Genomic DNA, 24,486 nt, shown 5'->3' with positions numbered 1-24,486 from the left:
AGGACCTGAAATATGTATGTTTGCATGCATAAGTACAATCGTACATATATTTGAAAAAAAATTATTGAATTCAATTTGTTTTTGAACAAATTTAATTCGGATACACTGCATCAGTTTCATATTATATGAGACATGACAACATGCTCAACGAAAAGACTTTATTGCAATACCGATCGATGAATGAGTATCGGTTATAATGGGATATAAATCAATCCCAAACATCCCGTTAAACCTGGAGGATATTGTATTGAAGTTTTTTTTTAATGAAGATACTCAGTGAATCTTGGTCCATTTTAAATGAATATAAGAAAATGTTACATTGTAATAGGTGGGCAGGACTTGAAAATTGCAGAAATGTTGGTTTGAGTCTCAGAGCAAATTGCCAATTGTATAAAGGCAGATTTGATATATTTGATAGGTTGTGAAGATTCAAGGTCAGTAGCAATTGTGACAAACATTTCATCTTATTTAAAAAGGAGACCAAATTCAGATGGTCATTAACTCTTGTGTAAAAAGTGAAGTATACTCGTATAAGTACTCTCAGTACTCTGATTTACTCTTTGACATATTGAATCTTTGGCTGAGGACTGGTGGCTGCTGGATTCAGACTTTGGACATATAAAATCCTAGGTACAGGTATGATTGATGAGAAACTTTAATCCTTGATTTTGGAAATTACTATTTTCAAATATAATTTTGTTGAAATAATTTTGTTCAATCATTAATAAAATATTTACAAGCACCTAACAATCCTTTTTTTAAATCCTGTGTACGAAAATGTACTGGATTAACAATCTCTATTTCATTATCTGATTTAATATGGTTGGAGACAAAGTAAAAATGGATTAATGTTTTATCTGGTTTTTAAATTAGTAGCTTTTGTTTCATCCTCGGCCTACCTTGCGTACAGACTATGTACAGGTACATGAAAACACGACTTTTAATATCTCTGTGGAAAATATTTATGATCCCTGCTTATATTTGCTTTATTTATTTAGAAAAAGTATATATATTTTTTATAATAAGAAGACAAACCTTTTTTTATAGATATGTTCTGAGAAAGAGCAGAATATAGTTCTCCATTACAAGATAATGAGTATAACTACATGTCATATACTGAGATAAGTAATGACATAAAGTTGTTTATACTATTTGTTTAATGTAAGTAAATATCAAAATCATTACAGACATGTTAGGGCTTAACCAACATTGCCTCTAGTTTTTGTTCCTTTTCATCATTGGAGTCGTCTTGAGAGTTTCATTGCTCTTTTTTCAGTCCCAACATACCGGGTATTTACCACTGAACACAGCAGACTGTGCGTTCTTAAGCTATGTGTTGTGACAGTACTGATATGAGTATATGGCATAAAGTTGTTTATACTATTTATTTGATAAGAATAAACTATTAATTTTATTATCAGCATTCTTATCAGGACTGAATACGCATTTTTAAACGATTCAGTGTTTGTATCTTATCATCATCATAGTCTGTTTTAATGCTTCCCATCCTTTCCAGGAATGCCATATCGGGTATCTATTACCAGACACAGCAGACTTTGCATATTCTCCGTTAAGGTTTGAGTTGTAACAACCTGACCCGTACCACCAGGCTCCGCGATATCTTGTAGCACAGTGACCACTAATCCTGTCATTGTCCTGATCTTTAGTGCTGAATTTACTACCACTGTGTGGACTAGTCAAACTGTCACCTGTTAAAGAGTATTGATAACAAAATTTATTCCTATCAATAACACAGAAAGAAAAAAAAACATCATGATCAACAATGATATGCACTGTATATCTAACTAGTAACACTCTCCTAGATATTAGGAAAAATCCCAAGTAATTTTTTAGAAACATACTTCATATACAGTGTATATACAAATCTTTTAAGTTGTGATTCCTTTTCATTTAAAAATATTTCAGAATAAGATTTGTATCAAAATATGTTATGTAAAATTATTTCATGTACAAATGTATAAAATTATACTTCTATATTGAAATAAGTTTATAATTTATTGTCAAATACTAAGTATTTACACTGTATTTAAGGAATCACTGTCGAGTTTGTTGGTTATCCTAAGTCATTACATGTAACGACAGTTTTTCATACTAATTGTTAGGCCATTATTTACACACTGAATTGTCGACGGATTTTTCCGTTATTTCCCGATCATGACAAGGAGCACACGGCGGGTGTGACCGGTCGGCAGGGGATGCTCACTCCTCCATGGCACCTGATCCCACCTCTGATGTTTGGAGGTCCGTGTTTGCTCTGCTCCTATTTTGTATTGTATAATGGACTTTTGAGCTTGAATACTGTTCGTTATCTCCATATATTTCATTGGAAACATGGGATAATTTGCAAAACGGGCGAAACCTGCATGAATTATCCCACGTTTTCAATTGTCGTTAATGTCCTTCGCAAACTCAAAAACCATATATAGAAGTGAGATACACGAGACATTCTATGTTAATTATTATAGTCCCCACCCACTGGCGTCAAACACAAGCACAGTCGGAAATCATCGTCTATAGAGCAAAAAATACAATGCTTTACATCTTTTTTGTTGAATGAAGCCAAATATAAGCACAAATAGAATGTACCATTATTCTGGCAGTTTGTGCCGTTTAAATGCTATTAGTGATGTTTGGATCTAATATTCGGTATTTGATCCAGTTTTCAACAACAATTAAAAAACAAGAGGCCCATGGGCCACAACGTTCACCTGAGTAACGTTTGCCGTCTGTTCTTCACCAGAATACTTACTGTAGCCCCACCCTACCCCTGGGGGGGTTATGGTTTGAACGATTAGGAATCTACTCTACCTCAGATTGATTTCACATAAGTTTCAGCTTTTTTGGTCAAGTGATTCTTAACAAGAAGATTTTTGAAGATTTTTCCTATACATTTCAATGTAAAATTTTGATTTTTTATTGTTGTCCTACCTTACCCCGTGGGGTCATGGTTTGAACAATCTAGAATCCACTCTAAATAGGGAAGCATCAACGTAAGTTTCAGCTTTTCTAGACCAGTGGTTCTAGAGATGAAGATATTTAAGGATTTTTTCTATATATTTCAATCTAAAACTTTGATTTCCTATTGTGGCTCCACCCTACCCCCGGGGGGCATTTTATTGAATAATCACAAATTTATTCTATCCCAGGATGTCTTTTCTTTATTGTATTTCCTTGTAAGGGGACTTGCCCCTTTATTTAAATAATTATAATTCCCGTTCCCCAATGGATACTTTTTACCAACTTTGGCTAAAATTGTCCCAGTGGTTCTTGAGAAAAAGGGGAAAATATGAAAAGTTTACAGACGGACTGCCGACGGACAACAGGTGATCAGAAAAGCTCACTTGAGCTTTCAGTTCAGGTGAGCTAAAATGGTTTGTGTGTAGAAGAAAACTGCTGATAAGTTCATGTATTCGTTGTTTACAACATAAGTGGTATTTTCATGTGCATTGGATGATGAAGGCTGTGTGTATTGGGTATTGTATAAGAGGACAACATTAAAAAATAATGGGAAATGATATCATACATTGTCTGGAAAAATGTAATTATCTTGGTATTCTACTCAGTAAAAAGTGCAAAATTTCAGACAGGATAACCTCTGCATGCCAAAAAGGGAGTAAGAGTATTTCGCACTTAATATGATAAACCCATTAACACTCTCGCATCTATACAAATCATTTGTCTAACCTTCGGTGCTTTGTGGCTAAAAATTATGGAAAAACAAGTCCGCAAGTGATTCCACCGATTGAATGTTTTCCAACATTTAGTGGTCAAAAATGCCGAACATCTCCATTTTAAGAACAAGATCTGTCATCTGTGAAAACCTTTTTAAAATTCTTCCAGTACAAGCTGAGATTGCTACAAGGAAGCAGCTATTTCTTTGTCAAATCTTCTAAAAAAATGTTTGTCATACTTTGAGGGAATCACTCATTAACAGCTAGGTATTATTCTGGATATTTTCATCTCTTTTGCATTTATAACTATTGTGAATATGTGAGAGAATGGCTTTTGATGGGTTTATTTCTATCAAAATCAGCTTGGAAATGAACTGTAATATCTGCAACTTTTCAACAAAATAAGCTACAGAAAGAGATACTCTTAGTTCAGGTGATCTAGGATTCGATGGTTTATGTAACATATTTCAGCATGATAACCCGATGTTGTTCTTGCAACTACCTTCTAACAAATTGGTCTCGGAAACTCCCAGAGACGATACTGAATTTTTTCCCTCTGACGTGCTATACTACAGTATATGTTGATCTCTTTAAACATGCCGTGTCATATTTGTCTTACATAATCGATGGTGGGAGGAATTTACCAAATATTCTATTCGCCTGTGTGCCGAACTGAATGTACCCTACACAATGAGGAACTGTACCTGATTTTGCTAGGCCGTAAGCCGAACACCATTCTTTCCATTCACGGAACATACAGCTCCGTAACTTTCGTCTTATTCGCAGTGTCTGGGTTTACGTTAAGCATGATAGTGCAATCTTGTGAGTGGCGGATGCTTCCAAAGCCTTTTTCCTTTCAGACTCCCATTATTTATTTTAATAAATTTTCGTGATAACACCTAGATATAAATATTTAACTTTAAACATTGATCCTCAGTTAGTGGTTTCAATCTTTGTAAGTATATCATATTCTATATATGTATCCATACTTTTCACTTTTGTGTGTACATGTATATGTGTTATTACTTGGGAAATAAAGTATAAATGAATGAACACGAAAATGCAGTAATAAATAGATCGACTTTTGCACACAGGAGCAGATTTGCTCATGAGTGAATATAATAATAAGTATATAGAGTAATAGACAATTAAATAGTTCTTATCCTCTGGTATTAAGAACATTATGCTTATATTTGTCAAAAGATATTTATTTGTTATTAATACTTCTTATCAGTTTAAAAATTCACACTTAAATGTATATTATTTGTTTACGTTTCTGTTACTGTTACGCCACATTTGCAATCACCATAGCATTACGTAACAATGCGTCGCCCGCGTGGCGCAGTGGTCAGAGCGTTTGCTTTAGAGTCGCAGTGTAAGGAGTTGATCCTTACATTGCGGGTTCGAATTCCACTGCGGGACGTAGAGGCCGGTCCGTCGGATTAGACCGTATAAACCGAGGTCCCATGTCGCAGTAGGTGCTGGCACGGAAAAGATCCCTCACTGCTCAATGGTCCAGAGTGCCAAGTATAGGTTAAAATTTGCAGCCCTCCACCGGCAAATTGTGGCGTCTCCGAATGAGTGAAAAATTCTCGAGAGGGACGTTAAACAACAAACAAACAAACAAAAAATGGAACAATGCTGGGTATGTAAAATTATATATATTTAAAATAAACCCTACCTGCCGTTCCTGAATATCCCGACACAGTGAGTTTGTATTTTTTGTTCTCGTCCCCGACATAAAATGTGGAGTACTGAGCGTATGCTTCGTCACCATTAAATCTTTGAAGGGAAACCCGTAGTTCCTGGTCCTTGTTCTTCGTCAACTCATAGATTGCGTCATTTCCTTTTAAAGAAATATCTTAACTCTTATATTGTTTTATTGCAATAACTTGCTCATGTAATGTAAATTTGAAAAGCATGTTTGAAAAAAAGGTCTTCGTCATTAAGAAATTTCATTTTTAAAGTCGTCAAATTTTAAAACTAGTTGATACTTGGAGCACTTCTTAAGTACAGTACTTATTACAGGTACCACAGGAAAAAATTATATTCTTTTGTACATGTCTGTTTTAAACTATTTTTACGTTTGTATGTGAAACAAGAAAACTTTACGTTGTACACAAATTCATAATCTTCTGTTAACAGAAATACTTTCACTAGAAAAAAGTTTCTAAATTCTGCTCTAATCGAGATATAGAATAAATCTCTTTTGCTTTCAAAAAAGTGAAATCTTTAATTTTTTGAGTTAATTTACATTGTTTTCCTGATTTGAAGACACCCAATAAACTCGTATTTTTCAAATGATAGAGAAAGGTTTTAAATGAGTGCACTGGTATTGAGCAATACTGTGAAATGTAGGGGGAGAGTATTTTTGAAAACCTCATGACAGCATGTTCTTGACGTTACAATGTTGTTGAAATGAAATTTCACATATCAACAAAATAAATATTTTTACATTTGATAATGTGCTCATTTTCAATTTCTTGAAGATAGTATTACGTAAATTGGCATAGTCTGCAAACTTTCCGAACAACCTTCATATATATAATCTTCCTAACGCTTTTTATGTTTTGAGGGGAATACATACTTTTATAGTGAAATATCTTTAATTCTGTCCCAAGAAAGAAAAGGTTTCATGCATGTAATTTCGATTTCAAAAAAATAAAGCGGCGGTTTTTTTTCCATTTTTGAGTACAAATAAATTACATGCGCGGATCTATGATTATTTTTACCAGACCAGAGAGTGTTTATGGGGTGTTCATTCACTCCATTCGATTAAATATATTCAAAATATTTGACAGGTCAAAACCTATCAAGCTTAAACAGTCTGTATAGTCATTTCTGAACTTTAAAAATCCAATGAGGTCCGCCCCCACCCACCCCCATCCCCTTTCCCCCTTTGATTCGCTTTATGAATAGGTGAACCTAGTGGTTTATAGATTGAATATAACGTTCATATTTGTTGAAAGACTTTGTTAAGAGTGTCCCTGAACAGTATGTCAACGGCAAAATGGGTAAAAAATTAATCCCAGTTTTATGTCCGTTTAGCAAAACAGATAGAGTATATATTATTTACGTGAGCTAGGAAGATTTTGGTTGTCTTTAACGTACGTCGCGAGTTTGCTGTTTAAAAATTTAAAAAGATGAAATTTATACAATTTGGAGTCTTTTAAGACTCTTCTTTTTATATAAATAAAAATAATGGAAATAAAAAGATTATTTATCCGCGTAACATATAAACGTATATGAATAAGTTTAATAGGGAAATTCTAGAGGTATACTTTCATTCTAATGCTAAATATTTTGTTCTATTATGATATAGGTAATATAAGTTTAGTTCAAGTTTTATTTTCATTGCTACACTATACTTTTCTGAGTTTGAAAAAAGCTAACATGAAGAGACATTTGTTTTTGACATGAACTCAATTCAAATCTACTGTGTATTAAATGATCAAATAGGCAGATTCATTATCCCCATACCAAAAATTATTGACATTTTAAAAATTCTATAAAAAAAAAAAATGGGGGGGGGGGGTGGGGTTCTGAGAATCCCCATCTGATTTCTACAACTACTATAATATACTGTAGCACAATGCAACTTTCCATCTTTTTGGTCCAGTGGTTCTTGAGATCTATAAAACTTTTTTTTTATCAAATGATTAACTTTGATTCCCTATAATGTCCCACCTCCATGGGGCCATGATTTAAACAATTCAGAATCTTTACTACCTCATAAAGTTTTCATAAAAATTTCACCTTTTCTAGCCCAATGGTTTAAAAGCGTTTAAAAGATGAAATACTACAATTTACTGTAGTAACTAAATTTATTATTGGATCCAATTCATTTTTTTTTTACTTTAGTTATTACTATAAACCTTTCAAATTGATACTTTGATTAACTGTAGAAAAAAAACCCTTTGATTTACTATTATGAATATCTATGAAAAATACTTTTATTTCCTTTTTTCTTTTTAAATCTCATTTAGCATACATATGGTTCTTCGACTTTTTCCTTGATAAATATAATAGACTATGGTCTATCATAGTAAACTTCATCACTATAGTACTTGTTATCAATAGGTTAGTCTTGAAATAGTGTCAAAGTAATAGTAAGATTAATACTATAGATAACTGATTCATCAAGAATAAATCATTTCTCTTAGGTAAACCCTTTCATACTTTGATTTACACCGGTGAATACTTTACTTTACTTCGTTAAAAACTGTGATACTTGAACTGATTTATTATACGTATTTCACTATCCACCCTAAACTAGACGTTACTGTCTTTTTGCGTTATCATTTCTTTTATCATTATTTTTTTTTAATTTTAAACTTTTTTAAAATTTATTTAATTGTTTTTTGTTTTGTTTTTTTTTTTTTTTTTTTTTTGCTTGGGATAACGGATCAAAATACGCAATCATATAAAATTAATAGCCATGTATTTTTACATTTGTTAGGTTTTATTCGTGGAGATATCAGAGCCTTTCAAGTTTTCTATAAAAAATTCCAAAATACAGATAATTAGCTATATGGTAGCTGTTGAGAATAATTGTTAAATAGAATAATCCCGATTATAATGTCCATACTTATCAAAAACTAAAACTTTTTGATTTTATACATTTAAAGAGACACCTTCTAAATTATAAAACTAATCTTACCAATCCAGTAGTTTTTAGAGGGATTCCCAAATCCTTGTTTATATTCTGACCAAGCCCTGTAAAAATCTGTAGATCCGTCCTGTCTTCTTTGTATCGCCTGAAACATTTAAGAAGGCTGTCTCTTTGATTTAACATGAAGTAGGTTTCAGTGAAAAACCTGTGCATGCGTTCAAAAATGCAGGCCTCTTTAAAGTTCTATTGAAATTAGTTTTTGTCAACAAAGAACAGGTTACTGTTACATGTAACTTACCGTCCAACCCCCTCCCTTTGTTGTCATGTCACAGTAAACTTTCTTCTTTTGTTTTCCATCCGGATAAATTGTATATACACCATCCTTTCTTTTCCGACCTGGATTTTTCTTCAGTATGGTTGCACAGTCTTTGTACTTTTTAACTGAAATTAATAAAGCAGTCCAGTTTACGGTATGTTACATGTATATTTAATTGAAATAATAAAAAAAAACTGTTTGAAAATAGGATGAGAATATAACTGAATTTTTGGTAAAGTAAAAAATTATTAAGAAACAGAAGATGTCCTGCAAGAACAAATGATACATGTAACATTTTTCCAAAAGGAATTTTTAGGCATGATAAATAACATAAAATAGTATTCTGCAACACTAAGTGTTAGTATTAAAACACGTACAGTAAGAAGACTAATTACTCATTACTTTAAAAACAAAAAGTACCTTTTATAAATGCATCCTTTGATATTTTCGTTACATTATATGTAGAGACAACATCCACTTTGAAGGAAACAGAATGCACGGTCTTAACATGGGATCTAGTCGGTTTCCAAAACCATCGAGAACTTTTTAGATGTTGATAAAGTTTTGCTGAAATTTTTGAAAATAATAATAATAATAATAGGTTAATCTTTGAAAATAGTATCTGAGTTATATTTATTAGGAATAATGAAATAAAGCAGGATTTGAATGTTTGTATTTTAATTTGACTTAAATATTTCAATCATTTTTTTAGTAACATTACATAAGAAACTCATCAGCTTACTTAAATGCCCATATTAGACATACCCTTTCACACCATTTTTCATACACGCTACAGAGAATATACATCCCGTATCTCAACATTCAATTTTTAACAGAAAGATAAAAGATGCTTATTTTATAAAGTAATGCATGAAATAGCGCTGTATTAAAAATATTTTTTCCCAAAAAAAGTATTTTCTCATTAACACAGTTGTTAAAGGTTTTAAGCAGAAAACATAGAAAAGTGTTAAATATGCTAATATCCTTCCGTACAAAAATTACATCGTGTGCTAATCTAGAATTTATGTAGGATCTTAATTGTTTTCATGTCTTTTTCTTTGTAAAAATTAAGCAGAAATATACATTTTATCATGACTGACCAGATGCATTAAGCATAGTGGTCTTTTCGATAAGCATACCCCCATTTAGGTGATATATTTTTAACAACTCCTTTTGCAAACCTTTAAAAACCTGAAATGGATTAAGCAAAGCAAACCTAATATTCAGAAGAACAAGAAGCAAATATGTTCTGACATGTTTGTTTTAACTCAAATGGGACAAAGGGGGAAGATATTCAGCCCTCTTTCTTTTCGCAATGTTATAATGTTAATGTTTAGTTTTCATCTCATTAACAAAAATTTTATTTTTAAAAATGTGGTTTGTAACAATCCTTAACCTCTTTTATAATTTCAGAAATATACTTATCCACACGTCAACTTCAATATTACATCTTGTCAAGCTATCCCGACATGTAAACACTTTGACTTTTACGGACAAAAATACTTTCAGAATATCAATCAAGTGATCAGTTACACGATATTTAAAATGATTTACTGTATTGGTACATACATTAACCTAGTTTTATGGCACAGAAAGCAATCACATTCAAGATATGAATTAAGACTATATAAAAGAAACACCACACGATTTTAACCTTGCGAAGTTTTAAAAGATGTGTTACTTTTGCCAAACGTTCCTTTTATCGGAGCATTTTCATATTGTTATAGTTTTAACACAAGCTAAACTTTTGTACTCGATTTTTAAATTAAAAATGAATGCGTAAATTTCTGGCCCTACCTCATATAATCTTATAAAGATGTCGTTAACAAAAGAAAAATATTGTAGAATTGTAGAATAAATACCTTTGTAAGACGGAGGAACCGTGTCGCCATTCGAGTAAACCGATATGAGGACAACAAACAAGCTTATCTGGATTACAGACTTCATACTGTTCTATATGCAGTACAACCATGAATTTACTTTTATATAGTAAGTTACCAATGCAATCTAATCATTATTGTGAAAGGTGATACCCTTTTCATGCAAGAAAAATTGATTCTTGGACATAGTCATACACTCCAAAATTATGTATTTTAGAATATATATTTTTACTTATGAATTTTAAAGTCTCCTGGATAATTTTATTTTTCCTTTCAATTAAAGCTTGTTGTTAACTAAGGCACCCCTTAAGGACCATGTCGTTCACAAAATCATAATTTATTTATTTTTTCCCCACAAAATATATAAATGTATTTGCATATAGTATTAAAAGTTAAAAGAGAGAGAGAGAGAGAGAGAGAGATGTATTAGAAAACATATTTAGAAGTTAATTCCACAAATTGAATTGTAGCATGTATCATTACATTGAGGAGTGAGCGTAGCATAACATGTTGCAATTGTATTGTTAGGCAAAGCTTGATCAGCATGACAGCATGATCTTCGGCATGGATAGATATCCATATATATATATTTGTCTGCTTGAAAATCGATAAACATATTTAAAACATGTCCAAAAATAAAGTACTAATTTGTACATTTTAGCTACCAATTAGGAACAAAATAATCAAATTCAGAGTAAACTACATAGCAAAATATTCGATAGTTAGCTAGACAGTGCCCAGAAAACATTTGCGTAAAATCATTTTGTTATCTTAATTCCAACTCATTTGCGTCAATTTCTACTCTTTTAGCATAGGCATTAAATCTAAGCATAATTGGTTTCATTGTTAGAATTGTCCTAACTTCTGAATATCATGTCAGACTCAATGTAAACTTTAAGAAGACGGGGAACAAGGCGTGATTCAATTTATGAACCAAGTGTAAAGAGCAAAATTCTTATTAAGGAAATGTTTTTATTTTTATTTTTTTTTTTTTTTTTTGTTCCTGCAAAAACCAATTAATACACACCCATCATATATCATACATCAGTCTTAACTTTGTATGAGAATGCTTAAATGCATAAATTGTCATTAAAGAAACAAGTACCTAGAAAAATGGAGACACCAAATGATGATATTCCTTGTAACCAGGAACAATTAAAAAAACTGATAACTGAGTCTGAGTCCGATGAAGAAGATGAATTTGATTATGATCTGGACCTAACAAATTTGGATTTACCTTCTACAAAAAAACAATTCTCAACCCGAAAAGGCACTGGCAGACATTGTGTCAGAAGCAGTCAAGAAGTGTGAGACAATTAAATAAGAGACACAATATTGCATGTGCGCGTGAAGGCATTTCCTACGCAATTGTGTCAGGCAGATTACCACCATACATGAAATGGCAAATACATTGTCGTCCAAACTTGGGGGATCCAAATATTAATAAAGAATTTCAGGAACTCTGGAAGACCGAAACACGGTTTCTGAAAGATAAAGTGCTAAAATCAACAGTTGACTTCCTGGACGACAAGATTATTCAATCCAATCACCATCTTAAAGATATCCGGGTAGAAACAATAAATTCGATTGGTAAATCTACCTCTGCTGCTGGTCTTGCTAAGACACAATTGAATGACAAAACAAGAGAACTTAAAGAGAAATTTGATCGCTACCTAATGGAGTTCAAAATGAATATTAGTTCTGTAAGAAAACCAACTGAACGGTTTCCTAAGAGACAACCAAAGGACACCAGAGAAAAACACGGGAAACAAGTGCAAAGAGAACAAAAATTCCGTCCATATTAAAACAATATGATGTACTCTGTTTGAAATTGACTTCATTCTATACTGAAACTCAGTTAAGATTCCATTTATCTTATTTGTGCAAATCTATGAATCATATCTTTTGTTTTTGGGATTAGTAAAACGGATTACTATGAAAGGTATCTATTTCATTATCCTTCCACATGTCAAAATAATCTCTTGGCTGCTTTAATCTGATTGCAGCGAAATCGTCCATAACTCCTCCCACATTTTGAGGAATATATCTGTTGTCATTATTTCACTCATTCACTTGCAGAATGGCTCGTCGTTTCAATCGAAACGCCAAATCTAAATGTAAGAAAAACAGACCAATGAATTTTAAGGAGGCTGGGGGGTCAACAAATTGACCACAAATTAACCACCAGATTTAACTTAATTTTTTAGATATGATATCTTAAGCTGTCAACTATCATTTGGCAAAGAAAAATTTCAAAAATTTTAGTTTTAAAATTTGATCATTTTCTATATCTTCATATGGAGCTCTTCTTCTAAAGGAGATCAATATAGTCTAAAAATGGCCACAACCCCCCAGCCTCTTTAAAGTTCGAAAAATTAGAGAACACAAGAATAAAGTGCTAATAGCACGAGATCATGTGTTTAATCTCACACCCGACAGATTGTCAGATGATGAGTATTTACTTTTGGCAAAAGGTCTAAAATTTGTACCTTCATCTATCTCACACCAAGTCAAACAACAAGTGATGAGAGATTTTAATGAATTTGCCAGAAAATTAAAATGTAAATACATGTTTCATGACCCAGATAATGACAACAATATACATCCTTTCCGCATGAAAAGCGGTTTTGAACCTCAAATTATGAACAATTCAGTTCAAACATATATTGACAAAACAAGACTTGAATTGTCATCTATGGAAGTTCGCAAATCGACTGACAATTTAAGCATTTCTGAACGCTAAGCATTAAAAAAGGCTAAAAGGTCGTAAAGACTTCATTATCAAAAAAGCTGACAAAAAGAACATGTGCGTTGTAATTAAAAAAAAAACTGATTACATCCTTGAAGGTGAACGTAAGTTAAATAGCAAATACTACTGCAAAATTACTAATCCCAATCTAAATCATCTCGAAAATATTATCACACAAAAATTGTCTGAGATGAACACTAAGGGTGTACTTGACAATATTACCTAAAACTTTCCACGGAAAGCTAAAAATACGAGGGTAGGGGGATTATATTTGCTCCCTAAAATACACAAGCTCAATATTGAGACTTTTAATGAGATTAAAAACACTGGTAGCTGCAGTTCACCAATTATTCCACCAGGTCGACCTATTATCTCACAAATAGGTTCACCTACAGAACGCATAAGCCAGTATGTAGATTACTTTTTTACTCCCATTGTGCAAACACTAAGCACGTATATCAGGGACAGTTCAGACTTCATTCTAAAAGTTGAACAACTTAGACCACACGCTAAGTGCCTACTGGTCAGTTATGATGTAACTTCGCTCTACACCAATATGCATTTCGAGGAGCTAATTGCGGCTGTTCAAATGGCCTATACAAACTTCAACAAAGCAGAATATATCATACCAGCTTCACCTACAACTGATCTTTGTTTTCTTCTACGACTTGTAATAGAAAACAATATATTTGAATTCAACTCAGCTTTATATAAACAAACAATAGGATGTGCGATGGGTTCTAAATGTTCCCCATCTGTGTGCGACATACGCCTACGCCAAATTACTGATGAAATCATCGATAAATTTACAGGGAAAAATTAAATAATATATCGCGACGACGGATTTATCATTTTTCATGGATTAGAAACTTACATCCATGAGCTATTTGAAATAGCTAATTCACACCATCCTCTGCTCAAATTCACATATGAAATTTCTACAAAAGAAATCGATTTCTTAGACACTACAGTGTTCAAAGGAAACAGATTTAAAACCAGTCAAATTCTAGATTTTAAAACCTACAATAAACCAACTAATACATTCCAATATTTGGAACGTAACAGTGCACATAATTCCTCTGTTTTTAAAGGATTTATCAAAGGTGAAACAATACGCCATATGAGAAATACAAGCAATAAAATCACCTTGCTTAAAATTCTGCGTGAGTTTGAGGTTAATCTCTTAAAAAGAGGATATGATAAAATTGAAATCAAATCTAACATGCAAAATGTACTCCCTAATTATAGCAGAGAAAAAAACCCTGCGAAGTAAAAGTGACATCAGGAAAAAAGGAATTCCTCTTGTTTTTGTCACAAAGTACAACCCCTGTATACGACATTTAAAAAGAAAACTGATAAAATATTGGCATATGCTTGCAAAGGATGAAGACTGTCAAAAAGTCTTCTCTGAATTACCTATTGTGTCCTACAAACGCAATAAAAACTTGGGTGATATTCTCACCTCCTCAACAATTAAATAATCTTATTGTTTATGTGTAGATGCATAAATGCATAATGCAAATAGACTCCTGATGAGGCGGATTTGCAGCAATAGGAAGAAAATTATTTCTTCATTATAAAATTAATTTATATAAATATGCCTCGTTTCACACCGCCGAAACACTAAATTAGTGTAGAGTCAAGTGATCGGAGGTACGTGGCTGATGGGAGCCACCTTTTTGAAAGAAATGGCACACAATCTTCTCAGCAAAAATTACTGTATGGTAACAAATAGGGATTTTTTTGAGATTTGAACATAAATAATAAAAATCCGGGATATTGGTTTTTCTTATGTGCCGACACCTTTACCGCTACGCCACAGCTCGTAAAAGTTAACAACATTTAAATACTGATTGTAGTATGGCTCATCAATTACTGAACTTTTATTATTTTTCGGGAAGATACGAGTATTGTATTATAAAATGAAATATGTGGAGATAACGAACAGAATTCAGCTTATTTGTCAATAACTTGCCTCGTTTTAAAGTTGAAAAGTCGTAAGTTTTTATGTTGTTGATATTGGTAAAATTTTGTAATTTCAAGTTTTCAAAAGTTCTGGAATTTTTAAGTATCCACATCTGATTTACACCACTTATCGAATATATTGTTGCACAGTACTCGGTAATCGGTTAGAAAATCTGTAATCGGTTAGTCGGAAAAAATAAAATATATGTAAATTTGAACGCAATTTTCTTACAATTCATTTTTAAAAATGAAACTTCTACATGAACGTTGATCATTTACGGTTTTCACCTATCTATTTAAGCTGATTTGGAGATAATTATTGTTCTACTGATTGAGATCTCAGGGTAATTGGTCAGTTTGTGAAGTGTTAATTACTGTAAAAACAACATGTCGTTACCCCGACTGTCCTGTAATTCTTTAATGATGTTAAATAAATCACCGTTGAGCACTGTGAATCATTATATCTATCTTTTGCAGTTATATCTATCAAATTATTTTATTAGACAAACATTGTATATTAAGTAAAAGTTCAGACTTAGTTTTGATTATGGCGACAATGCAGAATGTGTGACATCTGCTCTAAAAATGATCAACGTCTGATTTCTCAGGCATGTTTCATGGTTTTCTTATTTTTTTCTTATCTATTGAAATAAAATGTATGTTCATGTAATTTCCTGATCAAGATAAACAGATTGTTTCTACCATCTTACTATGAGTAGAGCTACTTGAAAACAAACGTCAAGAAAATGTGCATTTTGATACGATTAACCGGTTAATAGGTCGGAACGTCTTGCGGTTAACCGATTAGCAATTCTGTAATCGATTGCCATCCCTAACATATATATATATATATATATATATATATATATATATATATATATATATATATATATATATATATATATATATATATATATATATATATTGAGAAAATGAAAACACTGATAAATGTGTACTTAATGTAATAAACAAACTAATTTTCCAAGGAACAGATGTCAAATATGACCATTCAAAGATTGGTAGAACCCATAGAGTTGGTCCTTATGGTGAAGAACGCCCTAGAGATATCATCGTGCGCAACAAAAAAGAACTAAAGGTATTCAAATTAGTGTGCAACAATATATTCGCTAAGTGGTGTAAATCATGTGTGCCCGGTTGGCAGGGGATGCTCACTCCTCCATGGCACCTGATCCCACCTCTGATTATGTGGAGGTCCGTGTTTGCTATGCTCCACATTTGTATTGTTTAATGGACCTTTGAGCTTGAATACTGTTCGTTATCTCCATATATTTCATACATCAGATTCTGTAGAGATACTTTTACATGTTTTATAATTTACTACAAGATTCCGTAATGAGTTGAATGGCTGTGGATATATCCAGAATATATTCCTGTTTTTCTTTATTTTTATTTTCCACAGACAGAGAGGGAATCCTTGTGACAAAATGACCGCTAAGCAAGGACTGGATATTGTTTGAATCCTGTCCAGGTTTTTGTTGATTTTACAACTAAAAGTTTTAATGTATACTTACTCTGAAAAATTAACAACTTAAAATTAAAGTGATCCCCAATTGTTTTTTCTGAAGGAAACAAGAAGTGATACTGTTTTGTCACTGATACCAAACGTAAGTACTCTGATTTACTCTCTGATTAATTCTTTGCTGAACGTTGTTGGTTTTTGGCTTTAGACTTTGACTAAAACACCAGGTACAGGCATGTTTGATGAAAAACTTTAAATCTTGATTTTGGAAACTCTAAAAATTAATACTATTTTGTTAAAATAGCTTTTTTTTCAAACTTTGTATTTAATGAAATATGACTATAGACCAATGGCCGACCTGAGTCATTCTCTTCTTGACAAATAACTACTATTTTGTAGATAAATGAAAACCTTTAGAGTAATCAGCAATTAAGTCTAGTAGATTTATGTTCATGTGGATAAATTAAATGATGTTATCCACAGTGAATAGTGCAATTTCAAAAAAAATTAAAGAAATGTCAAAAAATGTGTGCAAAAATTTGCATAGAGTTAAAAAGAAAATGGCAAAATGTCACATATTTGAACATCGTAGAAATTACTTATGTCTTTATACTAGTATTTAAGGAATATACTATTAAGAGGGTTGTCCAGTAAAATCGTAGACAAAGAGTTTTTCTCGAAAAATAATTGGCACACTAAGCTGAAATTTTCAGCAAATGTTTATTAATCATATTTAAGTGCACCTTTCTTTTTAATAAAATATAGACAAAAATAAAGATTTTATTATGTTTGAATGTGCACAGGGTAAGGTCCTACGGCGCACGATAAAAAAAAAACAGGGTTTCATTAGCGAATACACAAGTATTATTTCGAAATAAAAGTATTAAATGGACAAGGTTGGGGTAAAAATAATCCTATTTTTAACCCCTGTCTATTATGTCGTCTTTTGTAAAATTTCAAGGCATTTGCTTAATTTTTGGCAGTTTCCCGAGCACTTGAAATGGGAAAGTGGTAAACGCAACACACGAAAAATGGCGACGTTTGATGACGTTACGGCGCACCGGAGATCAGTTCCGTTTGATTTAGATGTATTAATGACGCCCTAAGAAACTTTAAATGACTACAGAAGAAAAAAATATAAACATATCATTAGATCTTTAGTATACAAGTGAAATGGGAGTTTTCTAAGCGGAAGCTTTTTGATCGGGTCCCCGGGTAGAACAAAACATACGGACAAACAGCTACTGGCAATAGCGAAAGACGCTGTCACTGTAGACCTTCGATATAACATAGCCTATTTAGTTGAATGATAGTGAGAGTACTGTCCATAACTTACTTATAAATCTTCAGAAGGTCCCATGTGTGTGCGAGTTTAGTTCCTCGACTGTTTATGGAGGAATAAAGGGAAACTCAAGTATGTGCATCAAAAAAATCCCCGAATTTAAGTGGGACTCATCCAACTTTTTTTAGCAAAGAGGAAACGTGATGTTGCTTTAGACACTTTGACGTTATAATCCGTGCGCCGTAAGGCGATACCACACATAACATAAAGTCTCATATTTTGTTTATTTGAGCATATATCTATTTGAAATTTGCTATGTATATTGATGAAAAATGTACAAAAAAGTAGTGAAAATTTTAGAGCGCAGTGATGATTATTTTTCACTCTAGATAACTTGTCCACGATTTTACCGGACAACTCTCGTAATGTCATTTCCATCAAAATATCATTTTCTTGTTTGTGTGATTTATCCTTGAAACTTTGACACCTTATCGTGAAGTTGTTAGCTTTTGTTGAATATTAATATGACTATATTAAGTATAGTTTGACCCTGCTGTAAGATTTTGTAATATTTTCATCGACTGTTTGGAGTTTTTAGTAGACGACTACATATTTCCCTCCCCCACCCATTGACTCAGACATCTAGCCCTTCCCACCTACATGCTGATACTCAACCCACCCCCCACCCCCACATAATCGTCAAAACTGACACATGTCTTTACTTACTTCCTACCAAATGCCAAACAACGTCATTATTAGTTGTCCTGGTTCAATGAAGGATACGAAGCGTCGTGTTTGATCTGATGATCCACGCCTGTCAACGAGACATGATACGACTCTTCGGATCAAGTTACTCTTTTAATGATAATTTTTTATATACCCCACTACAATTTGCAAATATTATAACAGAAAACTTTTGTAAGCAATTAAAGATCTTTAATCCATTAAACAAAGCATTTTTTTCAAGGGTATTTATGATACGCAAGAAAAAAAGTCATGTATACCGTGCACTACGTCATCAGTTTCAGAGAGTGGTGATATGGAATGTCGGATCACGATGTCACGTGATTGCGTATATTCAACAGTAAAATTGAGTGATACACAGTTGGGTATATAATAAATGCCAGTATGACTTTAGTATACAGTGCATAGTTTAGTATAAATTTGCAGCCCTCCTCTGTCAAGTGGTGGCGTCTCCATATGAGTAAAAAATTCTCGAGAACTATATTCAACAAACAAACAAAAAAAAATTACTTTTAATAATTATAGTTAAGTTATTATGTGGGAAAAAAATTAATGGGATGATTAAGATAATCTCCCGTATTATTTGAGTGTGATATTATATTGAAAAGGGACTCCAAATATTTTGGGAAATAATTTATACTTTTCTAAACTCATCATCTATAAAATAAAATTCTACCATTTTTTTACTCAGATTTGAAATATATTATTCACACTTCTAATTGGGAGAGAAATAATATTTCCATTCATAAAGTTCTACGAGATTAAGAGATAGGAATACTCAAAGAAATTGTACAAATTAGATACAATAAACAGTAATATAATTTTTATACATTTTAATCCTGACTTAAAGTTCTTTTGTCCAATATGCAGAATTAGGAGACCCACAAATTGTACAAGGGAGAAAACCCCTGAACGGCAGCTAGTACACTATTTAATTTATTATCAGCATTCTTGTCAGGACAGGATATGCATTTTAAAACTTTAGTTTTTGTGTCTGATCATCATCATAGTCTTTTGTAGCGCTGTATTACTTCTCCAGTGCTGCCACACCGGGTGATTCCAATTAGATACAGGTGACTGGGCGTACACTCCGTTCAGATTGGAGTTGAGACAGTCCCAGTACCACCAAGCTCCGTGATATTGTGTAGCGCAGTTTCGACTACTCCTCTCATTATCCTGATCTTTAGTGGAAAAGTGACTACCATTGTGATTTTTCAAACTGTCACCTGAAACAGGATATTGATATTGTTAAAGTATAATGCTTATCAGGAAAAATTGCCAACACGGAGAGAAAAAGCGTCATGATAGACCCTTATTGAAGATGTTCTCTATGCAGTGGATTGTATGTTAGATTCTAATATATTCGCAAGGTAATTTATTTTAATATTGATACAACAAATGAATTGTCTGATCACTGTATTATAAATACTTGCTTAAGATTAAAGAAACGATGGGAAAAAAAAAACAGAAAGAAATTGAAGAAAATTCAATTTGTAATCTACTTGGGGTAATTCATTGTTGTCGGAGGATTGTAAAGACGAATTTGTTCGAGCCTTTGTTGAACTAGAATCATCAATACGTGTTATGCACTTTTATACCGACTTGGATGAAAATAACTCAGATATGACACATTAGAACAAAATCTAAAACGATTTTTACTGAAGCAGTTCTTAAAACTGTGAAATTAAGATAAAGGTTGCTGTAAAACTTCTAGACATAAAAGAAACATATCAAACCTAAACGTAATGGAAATAGAATGACTGCTTATTCCTGAAAATGGAGCCTTACTTATGCAGTAATGAACCTTTATCACTTGCATATGAGGTGTATGTTCTCTCAGAAGATTCGATACGAAAGACCATGCTCTACGTATAAACAATTTCTAAAACGAGGTAAGTTATTGATGAACAAGTGATGAATCAAGAATATCAACAGTCTCGTTTAGAAGTTGTATGGTCGATACAATGACCTTGTCAGCAAACACAATCTATCCTAAAGTCATATGCTGACTGACGTTTTTCACTCAAATTATGATGCCATTATTTACAACTGAATTGTCGACGGATTTTTCCGTTATTTCCCGATCATGAAAAGCAGCACACGGTGGGTGTGACCGGTCGGAAGGGGATGCTCACTCCTCCATGCGATATGGCACCTGATCCCACTTCTTATGTTTTGGAGGTCCGTGTTAGCTCTGCTCCTGATTTGTATTGTATTAATGGTCTTTGAGCTTGAATACTGTTCATTATCTCCATATTTCTATAAATATATTTACCTGCCGTTCCTGAATATCCCGACAAAGTGAGTCTGTATTTACTGTATTCATCCCCAACATAAAATGTGGAATAGTGCGCGTATGCTTCAGCACCATCAAAACTTTGCAGTTCAACCCGTAGTTCTTGGTCCTTATTCTTTGTCAGCTCATAGATTGCGTCATTTCCTTTTTTTAAAGAAAAAAAACCCAGTAAATTGTTGTAAGTTTGCCTTTTTATTTGCTTATTCAAAGAAATGTGACATATTCATACAATTTTGAAAAATCATCATCGTCATCGATGGCTCTCATATTTATATCTTCCGAGTCACTTAGTTGACCTTTTGCTTACATAGACTAATCTTACCAATGTAGTAGTTTTTTAGAGTGATCCCCAAATCCTTGTTTATATTCCGACACTACATTTAGATAGACACCTTATAATTTATATGTTACGTAAACTAAACTTACCAATCCAGTAGTTTTTTAGAGTGATCCCCAAATCCTTGTTATATTCCGACACTGCATTTAGATAGACACCTTATAACTTATATGTTACGTAAACTAATCTTACCAATCCAGTAGTTTTTAGAGGGATCCCCAAATCCTTGTTATATTCCGACACTACATTTACATAGATACCTTATAATTTATATGTTACGTAAACTAAACTTACCAATCCAGTAGTTTTTAGAGGGATCCCCAAATCCTCGCTTATATTCTGACCACGTCCTGTAAAAATTTGTAAACCCGTCCTGTCTTCTTTGTATAGCCTGAAACATTTAGATGGTTGTCTCTTTGACTTGCTTGGACGTCAGTTTTCATTGAAAAATGTAATTGTTATAAAAAAAAACAGTGCAAAAAGTACAGATCACTTTACAATTAAAAAAATGGTTATTTATGTTTGTAAATCACGTGACTTGTTTATCTTACCGTCCACCCTCCACCTTGTGTTGTCATGTCACAGTACACAAACTTTGTCTTGGAGGCTATTGTTAATTTATAAACCCCATCTCTTCCCTGTTGACTCGAATATTTCCGTAAAATGTCCAAGCAATTGATAAAGTTTTCTGTGAGGTCTGATTAAGAAAACACATTAAATTTATTCTCGTATATCAGATAAACATACCTTTTACTTTCTAGAGAATACATTTCTGGTAATATAAGAGTACCGATATTTCAAGGTTCATATAAACATACATTTCACAACCTGCAGAATATATCTTTGATTTTGTAATAGTACCAGTATTTCATATATACATTCATTCACTGTTTACAGCATATATCTTTGACAATATAAGAGGCTGAGATGGTTGATTAGCGGACTACGAACAAATTTTATTGAATATATAGAGTAAAATACTCCACCAATATCTTCAAACTCATTAGGATTCATAAGATATTCATTTTGTTTGTTTTTTAAATATTAATGAGGCTTACTGAACTTCACTACCGAGTTTTTCTGGCCTCAGACTTTTTTCAAGGACTACGATATGGAAAATTCAAATAGAAATCCATCTGATCAAGATGTAGTCATTTTCTGAATTTATATACAAATGTAACTATGAAATAAGTAATGAGTTGAAATCGGATTTCACAATATGGAATGTCAAAACAAAGAGTGGGTTAAAATGTCAAGCATCTGCTAAGAGAATTTGCATGGACAGAGAGGCTTACAAGGGTAAAACAGTATGCACCCTTTTTCTGAGCGGGGGTATGAAATGTTTTTGAAACTATTTTTAAATGTTTTAGAAACTGTTTTTTTTTTTCTAACTGGGAAGCTAGCTATAATATGATTACAGTAGTTTTTTAATTTTTATTTGTGGTAAAAACTATATTTATTCATGAAGCAAGAAATGTTTGCCTTGCACCTTAATACAAAAATCAGATTGAAATATCGCTTTTCATTTCCTACGTTGTGTGCAATTTACTTACCAGTAAGCGAATATATGTAAGGAGAAATCTGTATCCATTGTACATTCTGCTTATTTTGTTCCCCACTAACTGCATCTAGAGTTTCATTTACAGAGAGGGAGAAAAGTGTAAACATGCCCTCTATCTTTTTAATGTGTTCGTAAAAGTTTTGTAGTAATGTCTCATTCAGCTTCCTGATATCACCTCGTAATAATTTATCATTTTGAAGAGTCAACTTCTGAATCTCGTTTTTAGATGAAGAATAGGAGCTATTCAAAATGTCTATTTTTCTTTCAATAACTGACAGTAGAGTTTTAGTTTTCGAACTTTCCACAGTCAATTTCTGGTTTTCTTTCTGTAGAGTTAATGCTTGTCCATTAAGGTTGTTTATTCCTGATTCATTCAAGGATTTGAATTGTTCCATTATACGCTGTTCTTTTTTCTCTATAGCTTGTAATTTATCTATTAAATGTGTTCTAAGGTTCCATATTCCCGTCTCGTTAAGATTCCGAAATTCCTCCATTGTCAGGTATTTTGTGTTATTTAATGTTACATTCAAAGCCTTCATTTCTTGTTTAAGTTTAGAGTTTTCTGCCTCTATTCTCTGGTCTTTTGTCTCCAAATCCTGTAACTCTTTAATCACATCCCGAAGCTTTGTCTTTATAATCTGTCCATTGTTTTTATTGTCTATGGCATCCATAACCAACCTCTGGATTCTTTGTACCATAGAGAAGCGTACAAGACTCTCCTGATTCAGAATGTCCCGTAATACATTGGACGCTTTTCCTGATACGGGACTGGGCGACAAACCATTTTCGTCAAAGGTTTTGTTATAAGATAAAGATAATTGCCCAAAAGTTTCTGTTATCTGCGTTGAAAATATGAAACATATGAAATATAAAGCTCCCATCTCTGTGGTTAACGTGTTTCTTCAAGTGAAGAACTGATTTTGTCGTAGGATAGGATACCTCATATTTTATAGTGCACTAGACGTTGAGAGGAAATAAATAATGCGTAGAAAAAGTATCGTGCGGTATTTTTTTCTGAATTCTAAATTTTGATTGGTTGCCGGTTTGATACAGACATATGTATTGGGATTTAGAGCGAGTCCCTCTCTTCTCCACCCTTCTTTCTCTTTCCCTACACATATTTCTGGTATTTTATTGTAAACACTCTATAAAATCTTCTTTGTTTTCTTGTAATAGACGCGTTTTCACATCCATCGGATGTTTCATGTATCAATAGTTTTGTTTTTTTACGATGTTTATTCGTATCAGGAAATATCTTAAATGGACAATGGAATATGTCATTCGAACAAAAATTTATCAAAATGTACATGGTAGTCAGAATAAGCCGTTGGTAAGCCGTAAGTGATAAATGATTAGGTATTATACAGTTATGGAATTGGTGTGGAGGAAGTAGCAAATTTATGGATCCCCAAGGGAGGCCGCCGAGGGAATTAGTTTCCTGCCGAGGGGAACCGTAAATTTGATATTTCCTGCGTACTCATTCCATAACTGTTTTATTATACCGAAACAATCATTGGAGATTTTCTAAACTAGACTGAGACTCATATATTTTAAAAACAATACAGAAGCATT

General features: G+C 32.7%; 1 protein-coding gene across 1 annotated transcript; it reads right to left on the bottom strand.

The window, feature by feature from the left end:
- Nucleotides 1–1,458: 1,458 nt before the first annotated feature.
- Nucleotides 1,459–23,771, bottom strand: LOC133185707 (angiopoietin-2-like). Its single transcript, XM_061321007.1, has 10 exons — nucleotides 22,907–23,771; nucleotides 21,905–22,050; nucleotides 21,648–21,744; nucleotides 20,996–21,160; nucleotides 19,710–19,946; nucleotides 9,041–9,187; nucleotides 8,603–8,745; nucleotides 8,353–8,449; nucleotides 5,374–5,538; nucleotides 1,459–1,709 (listed from the first exon to the last, which is right to left on the bottom strand). The coding sequence occupies exons 1-10, from the start codon at nucleotides 23,610–23,612 to the stop codon at nucleotides 1,459–1,461; spliced, it is 2,154 nt and encodes a 717-aa protein (XP_061176991.1). The 5' UTR covers nucleotides 23,613–23,771.
- Between the last annotated feature and the right edge of the window lie 715 nt (nucleotides 23,772–24,486).

The sequence above is a fragment of the Saccostrea echinata genome, unplaced genomic scaffold (genome assembly GCF_033153115.1).
Source record: "Saccostrea echinata isolate AGI-Se365-2 ecotype Australia unplaced genomic scaffold, CSIRO_AGI_Sech_v1 ptg000012l, whole genome shotgun sequence".
NCBI classification, from domain to species: domain Eukaryota; kingdom Metazoa; phylum Mollusca; class Bivalvia; order Ostreida; family Ostreidae; genus Saccostrea; species Saccostrea echinata.
The sequence above is the reverse complement of the archived record's forward strand: the minus strand, read 5'-3'. Positions and strand labels throughout refer to the sequence as shown.